Source organism: Nicotiana sylvestris, chromosome 1, assembly GCF_000393655.2.
Source record: "Nicotiana sylvestris chromosome 1, ASM39365v2, whole genome shotgun sequence".
In the NCBI taxonomy this organism is placed as follows: Eukaryota; Viridiplantae; Streptophyta; class Magnoliopsida; order Solanales; family Solanaceae; genus Nicotiana; species Nicotiana sylvestris.
The window spans coordinates 174,429,556-174,446,125 of record NC_091057.1 but is presented as its reverse complement, the minus strand read 5'-3'; the positions used below and the strand labels follow the sequence as shown (position 1 = coordinate 174,446,125).

The 16,570-nt window shown below is 36.5% G+C and overlaps 2 protein-coding genes across 3 annotated transcripts; both read left to right on the top strand.

Moving 5' to 3' along the window:
- The first annotated feature begins 5,174 nt into the window (after nucleotides 1-5,174).
- Nucleotides 5,175-8,607, top strand: LOC104232099 (probable E3 ubiquitin-protein ligase RHY1A). Of its 2 annotated transcripts, none has more exons than XM_009785198.2 (4): nucleotides 5,175-5,272; nucleotides 5,376-5,657; nucleotides 6,858-7,048; nucleotides 7,905-8,451. In XM_009785198.2, the coding sequence occupies exons 2-4, from the start codon at nucleotides 5,418-5,420 to the stop codon at nucleotides 8,341-8,343; spliced, it is 870 nt and encodes a 289-aa protein (XP_009783500.1). In that variant the 5' UTR covers nucleotides 5,175-5,272; nucleotides 5,376-5,417; the 3' UTR covers nucleotides 8,344-8,451. The 2 variants fall into 2 exon arrangements, with proteins under 2 accessions (XP_009783500.1, XP_009783502.1); XM_009785200.2 differs by having other exon boundaries at nucleotides 5,179-5,272; nucleotides 5,390-5,657; nucleotides 7,905-8,607.
- Nucleotides 8,608-13,637: 5,030 nt separating this feature from the next.
- Nucleotides 13,638-14,015, top strand: LOC138877105 (uncharacterized). The gene has a single exon (XM_070156642.1). It carries the CDS (start codon nucleotides 13,638-13,640, stop codon nucleotides 14,013-14,015), a length of 378 nt encoding a protein of 125 aa, XP_070012743.1.
- The last annotated feature ends 2,555 nt before the right edge of the window (nucleotides 14,016-16,570 follow it).

Sequence of the window (16,570 nt, the reverse complement as noted above, 5' to 3'; positions counted from 1 at the left end):
TTTTTTTTTAAAAAAATTCTACTTTATTTAATTTACTATAATAAAGAAAGAAAAATTGAGAGTTCTCTATTTGTGAAATTACACTGGATTTTTTGGTTGTTGTTGTTATAAATAAAGAAACAGAAAATCTACTAAAAAATGGACTCCAAAGTTCGTTTGAAGACGAAGTGGTCCTTTAGAGCGGTAATACACGCCTATCTTTTTTCTCGTTTGTTGCCTTATTTTGCGGTAATACCTATATTTTGCGGCGTCCATAATATTAAAATTATGAGTTTTCTTATTAGATTTTTAACGTCATATTCAATACTTGTATACTTATACAATATAATATGATTGATAATATTTTATATAAAAAATGTTAAGCACCCACACGAACCAAAAATCCCGGATCCGCCAATGGTATATAGTATATGAATTTCTACAACGTTATTTTTCCTATTTCCTACTCCCGATTTAAATCATTTATGTTATGTATTTTGCAATAACTTTAAAAAAATGCTTCTACTTTACTTAATTATCAAAGAGAATTGAATTTTTATATATTCCCATTCTGAGACATGCTTTCATGTTAGGCAAAATATATAAGTAACCACCTAACTTATACTCCAAATCCTTATTACACACTTTCTGAGGACGAATATCATATTACACACGCAATCTTTCAAAATTGTGTTTACTACACACTGCTTATGCCACATGGCACGCGTGTGTTTAATAAAAAACCTGAGCGCGTGAAACCTATACATTATCTGTCCAAATCCTTATATAAGCACACATGTCTAAATCTTTTTTTTCTCCTTAACTTTCTTAAATTATTAGTTAGAAGATAAGAGAAAATGCCCAGGCCCTTCTTCCCCATTTGGAGCCCTTGCCGTCCTGGGAATTCGGCGACAACCACATCTCCCTTTTCTCTGCCACGCCTCCCATTGGTCATCTTCTCCCCCTTTCACCTCCTTTAAGTAGATCTCGGCCATAACTCGTAACGCCGGCGACGACCTCAAGCAACGCAGAGACCTCCAGATTGTTACTTTCACTGTTACATCATGGCCGACAAGGTCAATCTTCTCCGGCTGGGTAGAGCTTTGAGATCTTTCCGGCAAGTTGGTGGTTCTTAGTTCAGATATGGTCTCGTTTGGTTAAAAAATGCAAACTGTGGTGACCTCCATTTTCCGACCACTATTACAGTGGCAACACCCATCGGTAAAAATGGTGTTTCCATAGCAAACAAAACAAACAAAACCTAGAAAACAAAAAATGGTGATAAAGCTTTTGAGTAAGAAGAAATAGTGGTAAAGAAGAACAAAGATGATGAAGAAAGTGGGTCTTCAAAGAAAAAGAAGAATGGAAGTATGGTGGTGCCTCTGATTTTCTTGTGAAAGAGAAAGACATGAGGAAAGAGAAGCTGGTCAAGAGAAATTTAAGTTTTTTTTAAAAAAAAATTATTAGCACGTGTCACAATGTTATTGGTGCATGACATTACACATATTCTGAAAAATTGGTCAATAAAAAAGTAGTATGTACTAGACACAATTTTAAAAGGTTGCGTGTGTAATATGTTATTCGTCGTCAAAAAGTGTATAACATAAATTTTAGGTATAGGTCCGATGGCTACTTATGTATTTTGCCTTCATGTTATGTTTACTGTACCCTCGCATGGACTAGCGAATTCATGGAGTACCACATGAGTTGAGAACATAATCATGGAAAATTAAAGGCTGATTACATACTAAGACACTTAAAGTTGGCACGATTTTTCATTTAGGCACTTAAACTTAGAGGTGTTCCTCATAAGCACGTACATTAGATGAACTTTGTTCCAATTAAACACTTTTTGTTGAGTTGGCACATAAAGTGAATTTCACCCGATATAGGCGCGTGAAAAGCTAATCTTGTATATTGTTCACCGGCAAATGCATAGTTTTTGGACGGAAAAGTAATCTCCGGCAGTTACCTTTTTCTAAACAATTTTCAAACTTATTTCTTCTTCTCTGGCCATCTCCACCACTTACTTTCTTTTTTCAGTTCTGGCCGGCGACCACCTTAATCACCGACTCTTCTTGCTCCTTTAGATTCGACCATTGCCACCATCATCATCACCTCCTTCTCCTTCAAATCTGACCACCAACATCGCAACTATCTTTTTCGTCTTCAGATTCGGCATTGCTACCACATCATCACCACCACCACCTTCTCCTTCTTCAAGTCGGATAACTACCATCACTGCCTTTTTCTTTATCAAACCTGACCATTATCATTGCTATTTCCTCCCCTTTATCAGATCTAGGCGCCCACTACCACAACCACATTTTAATCTAGGTAAAAGGCTTTTTTTTTTTGGAAGAGGAATCGAAGCAAATGAAGGATTAACAGACAAGTTAATGATAACCTGCCATGGGATGTCATTCATCAAGATTTGAATGCATAAAAGCTTTCATTTTAGATGTGTTGAAGCTAAAGTTGGTTAATAGCTGATTCTGCCGGTGATAGTATTCTCGGCCATCAGCTCTGTTTTCTCTTTCTATTTTGGGTCAGATTATTTTTAATATTGCCTATTTTAATTTTGCTGACATGTAATTTTTTTTATTGGTTTGGTCTCTATTTTAAAAGAGAGTGAGATTCACGTATTAGTGTTGGTTTGGAATTATCAAATTTGTGTTTAATAGACATATTTTATATGGAGTTCCAGTGATCAATAGGAACAAGCCCGGGTTGAGGTGTCTAAGTAAAATTTGGTATCAACTTTAAGTATCTCTTCATATGTATTCAGCCAAAATTAAAGGTGAAAAACTACAATGGATTTGATCATGATATCTCGTCATTGACATAATGGTGTCTCTTCAATAATAATGCCTAATGATGTTCCATCGTTGACAATTAATCATTACGATTGCCAACATTAGGAGCAAATTTCTTCTACCTAAATGTTTTTTGGCTAAAAAATTTATCACTACGTATTATTTTATCTACGGAGAAGGACCAGATATGCCACTAAACTATAAAAGAATTATATACATTCGCCCGTCATTTAAAGATGGACTAAGTCCTGCCCTCACACATATGCCATATATTTTATAGAATTCCTTATCCCATATATTAACCTCACTAATATAATATTTATCACCAGATTGTAACACGTGTCATAATAAACCAAATCGCCCCACATGTCATAATCTGGTGGATTCCAATTTCCATCTAAATCCTGAATTTTTTATAATAAACCAAATCGCCCCAGTATTTTTATTTTATTTTTGTGGCAAAATAATCATATGACGCCTCCATCTGTGACTTAAAAAGAGATTTAAAACTCAAACTACAACTGAATATCATCCGATTATGTACCCAATAGCATGATTTCAGTTCTAATTGCTTCAAAATCCCGGATGTCAACCCTTGGGTACGGGTGATTTTAAAATATTGTTACACAATTGTTCCATCTAATTTGTTAATCTATGCAATATAGAGATAAACCCTAGTCTTATAAAATGTTGATTTGAACAGTCAATTTTGGATCACACGACAAGTTTGCAGCTAACTAGCTTGACATACTTGCGAGACTCGAACTGCATATATAAGCAAGTGCCAAATTGTTCCATTTTCTGTTATTTTGGCATTTCTGCTTTATTACCCCCATACATGTTCATTTAATTAAGCTGCCTACTACTTCCGGTCTCCATTTGTTCCACTAGCTTGTTATATTTAGGAGGTTTTTGGATTTAATAATGAATTTGTAAATTCTATAACGTGACAGTATGAAATTATTTACATAATCGGGTTCTTATAAGGTAGTTAGAGTACAATTTATATTACCGGGGTATATAATATGAATCCATGACCAAATGTTCCATGCTTTTCACTTTATTAATACTATCATATGTACCTATAAATTTATTTTGTTAAAAGAAAATTGAAAGGAAAAAAAGTAGGCTGAAGAAGAAAAAGAAGGGGAAAAATAAGAAATAGTCAGATTTACAATTGAAAAATAGCCATAGTTTTAAAAATAATCTAAATTTAGTCACGTTTTCATGTAATGATAAAATTTGAACAAAAATACCCTTAAAATACGGAAATATTCCAGCATAATATGCTGGAGTTCGATTTTTTTTTTTTTTTTACATATGAGCTTCCAGCATAATATGCTGGAATTTCATAATGGGCTGGAGTTCCAACATAATATGATGGAAGTTTATTTATACACACGAGCTCCATAATCCAGCATATTATGCTGGAACTTTCCGTGTGCTAGAATTCCAACATAATATGCTGAACGTTTATACGAAGGAGCTTCATAATCCAGCATATTATATTGGAACTTTCTGTGTTTAAGCAAAATAGTGACTATTTTTCAATAATTTTACAAATATTAGCTACTCCCTCCATTCCAGTTTGTATGAACCTATTTCTTTTTTGGTCCGTTCTAAAAAGAATGACCCATTTCTAAATTTGAAAACAATTTAGCTTAAACTTACAATTCTACTCTTAGTGAGAAGCCTTTATAACCACACAGATACTCTGGGCCTATTTTGACTTGTTTAGGACCACTAATTCTAAAAGTCTTCATTTTTTCTTAAACTTAGTGCCCAGTCAAACAAGTTCACATAAATTGGAACGGAGGGAGTTTTTTTTAATTGTCAGTTCAAAAACTGGCTAGCCCGTGATATTTTTACGGAAAAGAAACCGATAACTCGACATTTATGGTGGTTGTCAATGGGGAGAAATTCAAAAATAGTCAGATTTACTAGTGATCATTCAAAAATAGCCATAGTTTCAAAGGTAATCGAAATTTAGCCACTTTTCATGTAAAGATAAATCTAAACGAAAACACTGTTTAAAATCCGAAAAAATACTCCAGTATAATATACCGGTCCAGCATAATATACTGGATTTTGGAGCACCGGTGCTCCAGTCTCCAGTATATTGTACTGGAGCCAACAAAGTATACCGGTCCTGGAAGTTCATACACAGGTGCACCGAACTCCAGTAGATTATGCTGGACCGATCTTTGTTGCAGCAAAATAGTGACTATTTTTCACTAACTTAGTAAATGCTGGCTATTTTTGAATGATTAATCCGAAAAATGGCTATACCATGCTATTTTAACCTGTCAATGCTCTTAAACAAGTCCAAGCCCATTTATTTTTCCAAAGTATAATCCTTATGAATTTAGTAACTGCCCATCACGAAAAAGGTGTGTCCTTATGTAGAGCTACTAGGAACTACAGTCCAATTTCTTCAATCACTTTCTCTGTCTTCTTCCTCCCCATTTCTTCCCAAGGTATGTGATTTTTCTTCTCTTCGAAATTTCCCATTCTATCTGCTATTGCTCTCTATAAATACTGATTTTTTGCGAAAATTATGTAAGAATACCATTCTCTCAGAGCATTTATTGCAGGTGTAGAACAAAGCGTGTTTCGAATTGCATGACGAGTGCTTCAGAGCTATTCTTCACTAGGAGGTCTCGTTACGGCCGAACCGATCCCGAATTAGGGTCCGATTCATTGCCGGGTCGAATTTCTCACCACCACAGCATTCACAATCGCCGCCGTCATCATCACAACCACCAGCAAGGCGGCAATAATATCCGGCGTGATCGCCTCGATGCGAGCGATTGTGAACCTCTGCACCGCTCTCCTCACCGCCCTAGACGTTTCGCTCCTTCTGTAAGAGTTTGGATTTTTTTATTATATGTATAATTATAATATAAAAAATTTAGGTGCTGCTTTATCTATTGTGTTGCGCTGGCATAGTATATTCGACCAGAGCTTCTAAATTGCGTACAGCAAGACAAGAGTTTGAGTCACAGTGGTCAACATACATATATTAAATAATATTAGAATTTCTAAATAGCTGAATCCAGATGTTGTTTCAGCGATCCTTTCCTTTTTCCTTTACCTATTATCGGTTTTTAACTCTAACTTCTTTCCTGGGTTAGTTAGAGTAAGGTAAGGGGAAATGAACCAGATACGCCTCAACGGCACTGAATGTAGATAATATATAATGCGTCACCGCCTTCTCATGTAATATGATATTTTCTGATGGGGCTAAGCAGTTACTTTGACTGAAGGACTGCTGAAGATTGTATTGCAATAAAATATATACTTTTAATTGGCATCATACGTGCCTTATCATTGATGAATCCTGGCAAACATAGCATATGATGTAAATGTAACAACTAGGCTTTAATCCCAACTAACTCTTATATGGATTACTTGCTTCCATCTTTTGCTATTTACTTCTCACAAGAGGCATTTGCTTTCTTTCCAATCAATCTCAGCAATTTATGGCAACATCTTGTAAGGTATTAGTGCGATTTGGCGTGGCAGTGATATAAATCCCCCGTCAGATGAGTACAGCAGATTTGATATGACAGCTTATATAGGTGTAAGCCTGGGTATTGCTTAGCTGAAATTCTGAAATAATAGCTGTTGCTTAGTGTAATTATTCACCATTTTACACTGGATTAGCCTGATTATAAGATGCTTGTTCCGTGATGCCTGTAATATTGCTGGCTTTTGGTACTTGTCTACGTATGTGCAACATCTTTAAGTTGCCCTCTTCAATGATTCATTCATCCACTTTTATATACGTTTGGTAAATGGTATTATATGTATTGATTATTTTAGCTCATTCATCGTGTTGTTACGATTTTAGTGCCTGACTACATTGCTCTTTTATGCGTTTTGCGATACCGGGTATTTTTAGTGCTTTATGTTAAATTTAATGTACTTGCTGATTAGAGGTGCAAAAATGTGGTTAGATGTGAGCTTTCTATATTTTTCACCTCGTTTTACTAATAGGTTTTGATTCTTGAAGGTGACCTAAAACATTGGTGCTAATTAATATGGTCTTTCACAATTTAGGAGCGTGAATCTATTTGGCTCGACTCTGGGAGTAGCCAGGCTGCTTCAGAAAACATCACTCATGCAGAAAATGGTAACAGGATACGAGATGGGATGAGAACCTCTGGTAGTGAGCGACTCCCTGGTGCTGTACTACTTGCAAGGGAAAGGCTTCTGCAAAGGTTGAGAGGTGTATCCATATCTGGAAACAGGTTGGTGCTTTGAATCCATGAAGCCTGATAGCTTTGTTTTTAGATAAGTAAGAATCCATGATACCCACTAGTATGTGCTTTTCTGGGCTAAACCATTGCAGTTAATGCTGCATGTTCAGAATTCAACCATTTTTTAGAATACAAATGCCGAGATTGGTAAGAGTAAGTTTTCACGTGGATAAACTCATTATAAAGCAGGCATGGATTTGCTTGGGTCTTGATGACACTTGGGTTCTCATTTGATTCCTAAAATCAATTTTCTTGGGTCATTAGGATATTGAAAATGAGCTAGTGTCAGAATACAAAGACTGGAGATGAAAGTTTCCTGTAGTGAACAGACTTAGTGCTTATTAAGAAGTCTTAGCTGATTTTACCGACCCTTCCTAGTCTCTGTCTCTCCTTGTTTGTAAAGGTTAAAGGACATGTTTTAGGATGTGAATTCACCGGCAGATCTTACGATCTACAGTTTTGGCTTTTGACTCCATACTGGTTTTCTTGTTGGCATGATTTATCACAAGTGTTCGTAAGTTGCTTTGGTGGTACTCATGATAAGGGTTAAGTTTTGGAAAATTTATTTAAGGTGGAAAGCATATCCTCCTTTCCGTTTGGCATGAGCATTTTGGCACTTGATATCATTCAAAGTTGGTCAGTCAACCTGTCTGTTTTAGGATGTGCCATGTTGGCTAAACCTGGTCCTTGCATCCTATGTATCATATAGAACTTCTATGTTGAACCAAGGAAACTTTTAGTTCACTGCTTCTTTAAAATATCGTAATGTTCACTGTCAGTTTAAGTGGAACTTTAAAGGTATTGCATATGGTCTAGTTGATTGAATGTTGATATTGGCTTCTGCTAGGCGAAGTAACAGGGGCCCAACAAGCACCCATCGCAACAACGTCACATTTGAGGATGATTTCAGACTTGCCGATGCTGGTGATTGGGAAACAGATATTTCTAGGCAGTGGCTTGCTGGCACAGCCCCCGGCACGGATTCTCTGTGGAGAGAAAAAAACAAGAGACCCCCTGGTTTGAGTCAAGAAGCCGTGGAGTTACTGCATATTGGGGTTTTCAGCAACTCAGACAAGGGAGATGAAGAAACACATGCCACGGCGGTACTTGAATGTAGCATATGTCTAGATGCTTTCCTTGAAGGAGACAAGTTAATATATTTACCATGTGGGCATAGGTTTCACCCTTGCTGCTTGGAACCCTGGGTACGGAGTTGTGGGGATTGCCCATATTGTCGAGGCGCTATACTTGTGACTTCTTCTTGTAGAACCAAAGAAAAGTCGTGATCTCCTTTTTGATTACTTTGACTTTTTGTTGTTTGAATGGTAGTTTTCCATAAAATGAGTAGAACAGGAACGGACTTGAATAATTTATTCTATGGGTTTTTTTTGTTTCGTTTTGATCTTACGGTCAAGAGAAGTTCTAGTACAAAGTGATGACTACTGAGATCCATAACAAGGAAACTACTTGCATTCTCCTAGGGACGCCATAACAGACATGTATGTTTGATGCTTGCCAAGAAACTTACTTATTTGAAGAGATTAGTCAAAGTGAAATGTCCTGTCGCTTCTTTAACTTGCTAACTACAGAAAATAACATTTTTTTATATCACATAAATGTGCACTCTTACAAATATCTCTTGATTAGGCAGCGCCAAAGTCTGTGCTAATTGTGTTATTACACTGTAATTCATTTATACTCGCATTAGAATAAACAAGTATTTATACTTAGATCTGATATCCTGATATATAGTGTTTTTTCCATTCTTTATATACGTTATTACTACTTGTAATCACTAAGTGTGGTTTAGAACAGGACTATAACTCTATAAGTCTCGTACGCCAACAGCCCATGGCGTGATGAAAGTGCTAAACGAAGTCTTGTTATGCGATTCATCTTCTCACAAATTATGTTTTCTTTCAGATGTAAATGTGTCAGTTCTAAAACATGCGTAATTAATTGACCTTATGCACTGACCATCATGATCATGAACCTAGAAAATTGACTCACCGCAATTGGAGTTTTCTCGTGTTTCTCGGATAATTTTTGAGAAAATATTTTGAAGAATTTTTGCAGGATAGTTGAGTGTAATTGACTGTTATTTTCTTGAAGATTTCTCGATTTTCCTAAAACGTTTTCTAGAAAGTGCTCCTAGGCAAATTTTCAGAAACTGTATTCACTGAAAATTAAAGCAAAGTATGAAAAAAAGGTACAAACAGTATAGCCAAGCAACCTTTTCCACTCAAACTGCCAAACGACCTAAACATTCCACTACTTGTTGTACACCACATTGGAGCTGTCCTGGAATTTTAACTACATCCGCAACACAACTTTGAAAAGTAGTATAAGTTGCGTTAGTCATGGCTCATGAGTTGGGTTTTATTGCTCCATTTCCAAAAGGAATACGCATTGATGAGTTGGCTTTTTTGTTTATGTAGGATTATCCATGGAAGTAATTTAATTTTCTGTAAGTAACTTAAATGTCACTTCATGAGATTTACTTAAAGCACAAAAGTTAATATTTGTTTGTATCATAGTATCCATTTGTTATTTTATCTCCCTATCTTTGTGTCAAAATTATATTGGTGTCGAGTTGCTAGTTTCATGTTAGTGTATTTGTTCATATTCACATATTCGTATGAGATTCAACAAGGGAACGAAGTAATATCCAAATTTTATTATTATTATTGAGAAATTAAAGCAGTGGTCCAGATGGTTTGAAAGTGAGTGGCTTGGCCAGTTGGCAAAAGTTATTCCCTTTATTGCGGCCACCGAAATCAAAAAGGGTGAGACAATCTCATTTTCATAATGATCTTAATTAACGTATTATTCCTTCCATTTCGAGAAGATAAGGCGCAAAACGACAATTGAATTAGGTGTGGCAATTCGCGTTTGATTCGCAACATATTCATACTGGTCCTATCTAGCTAGCTCGATATGATATTTTGGGAAGTATACTAAGTTTAGACTATAGAGAGAATTAAAAATATTGTTGTTTCTTGTCAACCAAATGTGCCAAAAGCAAAGGGAATAAGGTTGTCCCAACAAAGGCAATTGCTGTACTTCACAGCTCTGAGAGTTTGCCAAGATGATTGCTACAGGTGGCTATTGAAGACTGGTTGGGACGAGGTAGAACCTGAGGATTTTGATAAGATATCATTCCAGAAATGGGCAGCATTGGGACATTGGAAGAAAATGTGGTCAATGTCTTCCTGATCATTGCTACAATAGTGGCATTTAGGGGGACAGTTGATTCCAATAGAGTGGAGAAAGCTCCTAGTTGGGAGTCTTCTATGGGTTAGGAGCCAGAGAAAGTGCTTGATTTTGTTGGGGGTTTGAAGCTTCCAGATCCATTTGAAGGGTGCTTCTTTCCCAAGAGGGAGGTCTGTTATATTCCTGCTTATGAAGGAGTAAGCAGAGCTATTGGAGAACTGGCAATTGGCAGTCAAGTCCCATATTAGGTTGTCCTCCTTAGTGGTGATACTGGGAATGAACACAGAATTGAGGAGGTTCAGGACACCTGGGGGGATGGTGATGGACAAAGTTGAAGTATCCCAAATGCCCATATTATGAATTGATTCAACCATGACTTGGAGGTCATTTTGGGTTAAGGGGCCTTCTATCATTTGCTTGATTGCTAGCTGGTTAGGGATCGAAGTGTCATTTAAGCAATAGAGTACCATGTGCTTACAAATAACAACTCAACAATGGTAACACATCAGATTATGCTAAGATGGGTACCCCCATCCAGAGGCTCATTTAAACTGAACACTAATGGAGCAGCAAAGGGAAATCCAGTAATATGAGGATCAGGGGGATATTCAGAAACCACACTGGAGACTGGATATTGAGCTACATGGACAACATACCTCAAACAACAATCATAAGGGCAGAAATTCAGGCCCTTATCCGGGGTTTACAACTAGCAGAACTAAACAACCTAGTTCCGCTGGAAATAGACACTGATTCAACAGAAACAATAAATATGCTATTAAATGAAAATCTGATTTTTGACCCACTAATTTGTGAATGCAGATCAATCATCAAAAGGATGGGCAGCGTGGTGGTGAGGCACATCTACTGGGAGCAGAACAGAGTAGCTGATGCGCTAGCAAAGGAAGCAACAAAAGAAAGTTTTTTTTGAACAAGTCTTTGTCTCTATCAGTTCCTCCGATGTTTGCCAATGATGTATTTTGAGCAGACATCCTAGGAACTGAATTTACTAGATCTTTTGTGGGTTCTAACTTAAGTACAATCATGCAAAACATTGCAACAATGGGTTCCATAAGGTACCCCAATAACGTCCCAAATGTAACCCCACCTGTTTAACTAGTACTAATATAATATCCCTTTTGACCCAAAAAAAAAAAAAGAATTCAAATTTTACATCTCGTTCCAAGTATTATACTAGTAAAATATGCACAAATTCACTATAATAGAAAAATAAGAATTAGCGACGAATAAATTTTATACTAATACTATGTAATACGAATTATCAAAAGATTCTGTTAGCCACAACTATTTAGCTATAGATTGGCGATGAATTCCGTATACATAATTTTTTTATTGTATGCAGATTTAACCTGTGACTACACCGTCAAGTTAAAGATTGACATATAATGCATGCAACTCTCTGTAAATAATTTTAGATTCCTAAAAGCGAAGTAAATTATATGCTATACCTAATAAGTTAATTAAGATGTATGCTTGCTTGGAGCTGAGGGTTTATCGGAAATAATCTTTTTATTTGTACAAGGTAGGGTAAGATTGTGTACGCTCTACCCTCGTCAAACCCACTAGTAAAATTACAGTTATTGTTGTTGTATACGTAATAAGTGAAGATGTACTGATACGTGATAATGAACGAATCAATTACAATAGTTAAATGTTTTAAATAAAAGTTGATTCTTTCGTCCAATTTATAGTAAACTCTTTGTATGAGAATTTCAAATTGTTAAGACCATATTCCGCTGATAATATTTATTTTATATTTACGAATTTTCAAACACTCAATTATTTAATCAAATTTATACTTTAATATATTTTCGCCGTCAAACAGTTTACATACAATTGTTCTGAGACCAGCAATTTGTCTCCTGGGGTCGTTAATGTGTTTGTCTGTATGCGAATGCACCTACCAACCAATTAATAAAAAGTTGTTAAGAATGCTATATTTGAAGATCCCAACGAATAAAAGAATTTTTTTTTCTTGAATTGTTTGGTCTAAATTACACTAATCTATGGTATTGTTTTCTAAAAGCATTTGATTTTGTTCCTTTCCTACTACTCCTAGCTAGTCTCTCTACCTTACAGCTCGTTACGTATTCTAGGGGGCACCAAGGTATAACAGCTAAAAAGTGTATTGGTGATTTTTACATCAATTTAATAAATACATGACACATGACTTGATCATTATTGCTAAACCATTGTTAATAATATATGTTCTCACCTTAAATTATGACTTAACTATGGTAAATTAATATAATTAATATCGAATGTGAGTAAGCTTTTACCGTTTGTTTGAATGGTTGTTACTTATTGTATTGTATCATATTGTTATTTTTAAATAAAATATTTATTTTGATTGTTATTTAAATTTTGCTATATCGTATCGTTATTTTTGTCGTTACGTAATGACGAAAAGTGTCACTGATGGGCTTTCAATGTCCTTGCCTTATGCTTCTTATATTTTGATGATCTAACAAATTTATTGTCAAGAACCAGATAAAGAACCTGACCCACCTAGTGCACATTTTAAATGAACAATGTTCAGTCTGATCTCCAGCAAGTAAGTGAACAACCACAAGGAAGAACACAGAACACAGCAGGGACCTAGTCCCTAAGGGTTCTCTAACAGAAGTACAAGTCAATTACACAGCTGGAACGCAACTGCAGAAAGTGACTGTCCGCAACTGTACACGCAACAGTGCAGTAGACAGTGCAGCAGTCAAACCTGGTGCAAGGCACATATACTCACTTGTGCATTTAGTGACATTCCCTCAAGCATCCAAAGTATTCATCCGGCATTGAAGTCAATGGTGTGTCAAGAACAAGAAGACAACTCCACTAATGGATCAGTTTCACAATGAGTCTATGTGTATCCGTAGTTGAGTTGTAATCTTGTTATTTATTCTTCATTGTAACTCCTATCTTTCTTTCTTAGAAGCTATGTTTTAGGAAACCTAAAATCCGTAAACTTTCTGAGTTTATATTGTGACTAGGATTAGTCATAATTTTAAAGTCTTTGTAACTAGAGAGTCACATAGTGGCTTGTGGTGAGAGTACCACAAGTTAGTTGAGTTGAATCCTTTGTAATAGAGTTATTACAAAGTTGCTTGTAATAGCAAGATTACAGGTTAGTGAAGTTGAAAGCCTACAAGTGTAGGTCGTGGTTTTTGTCCCCTTGTGTGGGATTTTTCCACGTAAAAATCCATTGTCTCTTTTACTCACTGCTTCATAGGTATTCTCAGTAGAAACTCATAAAGGATCAGGTACTCTACAGTTTGGTGGACTCATATAAGCTAACAATTGGCATCAGAGCAGGTTCTTTCTAAAAGGTTAACACCTAGAAAGGATCTCAATGGCCGCTCCACCCAACTTTGAGGAAGGACAATCAACCTACAGACCTCCTATATTCAATTGTCAGTACTATGGCTGGTGGAAGACTCACATGCATGATTTTATAATGGCCGAAGATTCAGAATTATGGGACATTATCTGTGATGGTCCACATGTTCCTATGAAAAAGCTTGAAGAAACTGGACCAATGGTGCTAAAAGACATAAAAGAGTACAGTGATACTGATAGAAAAGTCAAAGAAAAGAACTATCGCGCTAAGAAAATCTTGGTATGTGGGATAAGACCCGATGAGTACAACAGAGTCTCAGCTTGTGATACTGTCAAAGAAATATGGGAAGCTTTGCAAACCGCACACGAAGGAACTACTCAGGTTAATTAGTCCAAGATTGACATGCTCACCACAGAGTATGAGCTCTTTAGGATGAAGGATGATGAGTCTATACATGATATGCACACCAGATTCGCATCCATCATAAATGAGCTTGATTCACTTGGAGATGTTATTCCTAGAAACAAGCTTGTAAGGAAAATCCTCAGTGTTCTACCTGGCTCTTGGGAAAGTAAGGTAAATGCCATTACTGAAGCTAAAGATCTACAAACTCTAACCATGGATGAGCTGATTGGTAATCTGAAGACATACGAGATGAAAAGAAAGAAAGATAGTGAAAGGAGAGAGCCAAAGAAGGAAAAGAACCTGGTACTCAAGGTTGAAAGCAGTGACTCAAGTGAAGAAGATAGTGATATGGCCTATCTTACTAAAAGATTTCAAAAGATGGTTCGAAGAAATGGTGGTATACCAAAGAGGGGCAATTCAAGTAAGGCAAGGAACAACGATCTCTGTCACAGGTGCGAAAAACCAGGGCATTTCATCAAAGACTGTCCACTCGTGAAACAGGAGCAATACAAACAAAATCCTGACAAAGCAGCAAAGAGGAACCTGGTTCCAGACAAACGATTCAATCGAAAAAGTGCAGCTGACAATATTATGAAGCAGGCTCTTGTTGCTTGGGGAGACTCCTCCAGTGAATCAGAAAGGGAACCAGATGCAGAAAACAGCTCCATGATGGCAGTGGAAACTGAAGCAATGAAGTATGATTCACTGTTCACGCTGATGGCTCATTCTGATAATGACGAAGAAGATGAAGATGATGAGGTAAATTTCAGGGATGTTCAGAGAAATCTGAAATCCTACTCTTCTAAGAAGTTAAGATCATTAGCAAATGTTCTAACTGATGCTTATTATAGCCTTGATAATGATAAGGAGATCTTGACCATAGAACTAGGAGAAGCTGAACAATCTAGAGATGATCTAGTGGTCTGTGTAGTTAACCTAAATGAGACCATAACTAATCTTGAAAAAGAAAAGGAAGCTCTAAATGAAAAAATAACTAGTGTAGAAAATGAGAGAGATGACCTGATGGTAGTGGTTGTTGACTTGAAGGAAACAATAGAAGGTCTTAGGAATGAGAAACACACTCTAGAAGAAAAAATTGTAGCTACTGAGCAAAAAAGGGATGATTTTCTAGTGATAATCACTAACCTAGAGGAAACCATTGAGGGACTCAATAGAGAACATAAGACCGTGAGTCTTAAGAAAGGGAAGGAAATAGCTAGTGAGACACACATCAAGCTTGAAAAGGAATTAAATGATGTGAAAACTAGTCTATGTGGTGAACTTGAGAAAAATTGGCAACTTCAAGCTAAATTGGAGAAAGTAAAAATTGATCTTGAGAAATCTCTGAAGTGGACCTGGTCCTCAGATGCTGTCACTGCCATGTATCTGAACAATAGTGGAAACAGGCAGGGAATCGGGTTCCAAAGGGAGAAAACTCCTTACAACCCTCTCAGCAAGTACGTCACTGTTCCTGATAACTAGCTGTTGATCACGCCCAACTATGCCTTATAAAAAGGACAATGCGGACGTTGCAAATATAACCCGAATATTCTGCCAAGGGTCGAATCCACAAAGAGTTAACCTATCAATCACTATCTTTAGAACCACTAAACTCTTCAGAACCAGCTTCCCAATTGTTTGAATCACAAGTTGATGGTTTCTATAATAACTAAAATTGCAAGTAAATTAAACAGTTGTAAACTAAAATACTAAGGTTGTAAACAATGATGAGAAAACGCTAAGGTAAAGATTTCCCCTATTGATGGAATCCCTTCTGTTTATGCTTCATACAAATTTACCAACACACCTCTATCAATCATGAACACTTTTCTTACCGTAAATCTCTCCCGATTAATCATAGTAATATACTATTGCACTCTCCCAAGATACATTAGCTAGCTTTAATTAACACGGTTCACTTAAGATTGCACCCAAGGCTTCGTTATCCCTAATCTCGCCTTTAAACCCGCAATTATAGATTCCTCTTATACTTTAGGAGTGGTGTTATTCAACAATAACCTAAATATGCACTCTCTCCCGAGTTATGCACACTAAATAGGCACAGCTAATCGAGGATCCTGTCAATTAACTACAATAAGAACATAGTTGAATAAATAAAGATTGAAACTAGCAATTTGTATTCACATAAACCAAAAGTTCATCCCCCAATAGGTTCCATCAAAACCTTAGACAAAAGATTTAGCTACTCATAACTATGGGTAAACAAGATAAGATAATATTCATCATAATCTAGCAATAAAAATCAAAGAAAAGAAGAAAGATGTTTTTGGGTGATCTCTCACAATGGTTTTTTCTTGCTAAGAAACTCTAAAAATCAATGCATGCCTCTCTTTGGCGAAGTCTAGTGTTTAAAACAAGGTTTAGGGCTAAAAATTCCGTGTTTTACACTTTAGTCCCTGAAATTTCCACCTCCTGCCGCGGTTCTACCGCGGTCGCGGTCAAACCGCGGCCAAACATGGCCTCTGATTCTTCAATTGTCCGCGAGCAGCCCTCACCGCGGTTCTGCCGCGGTCGCGGTA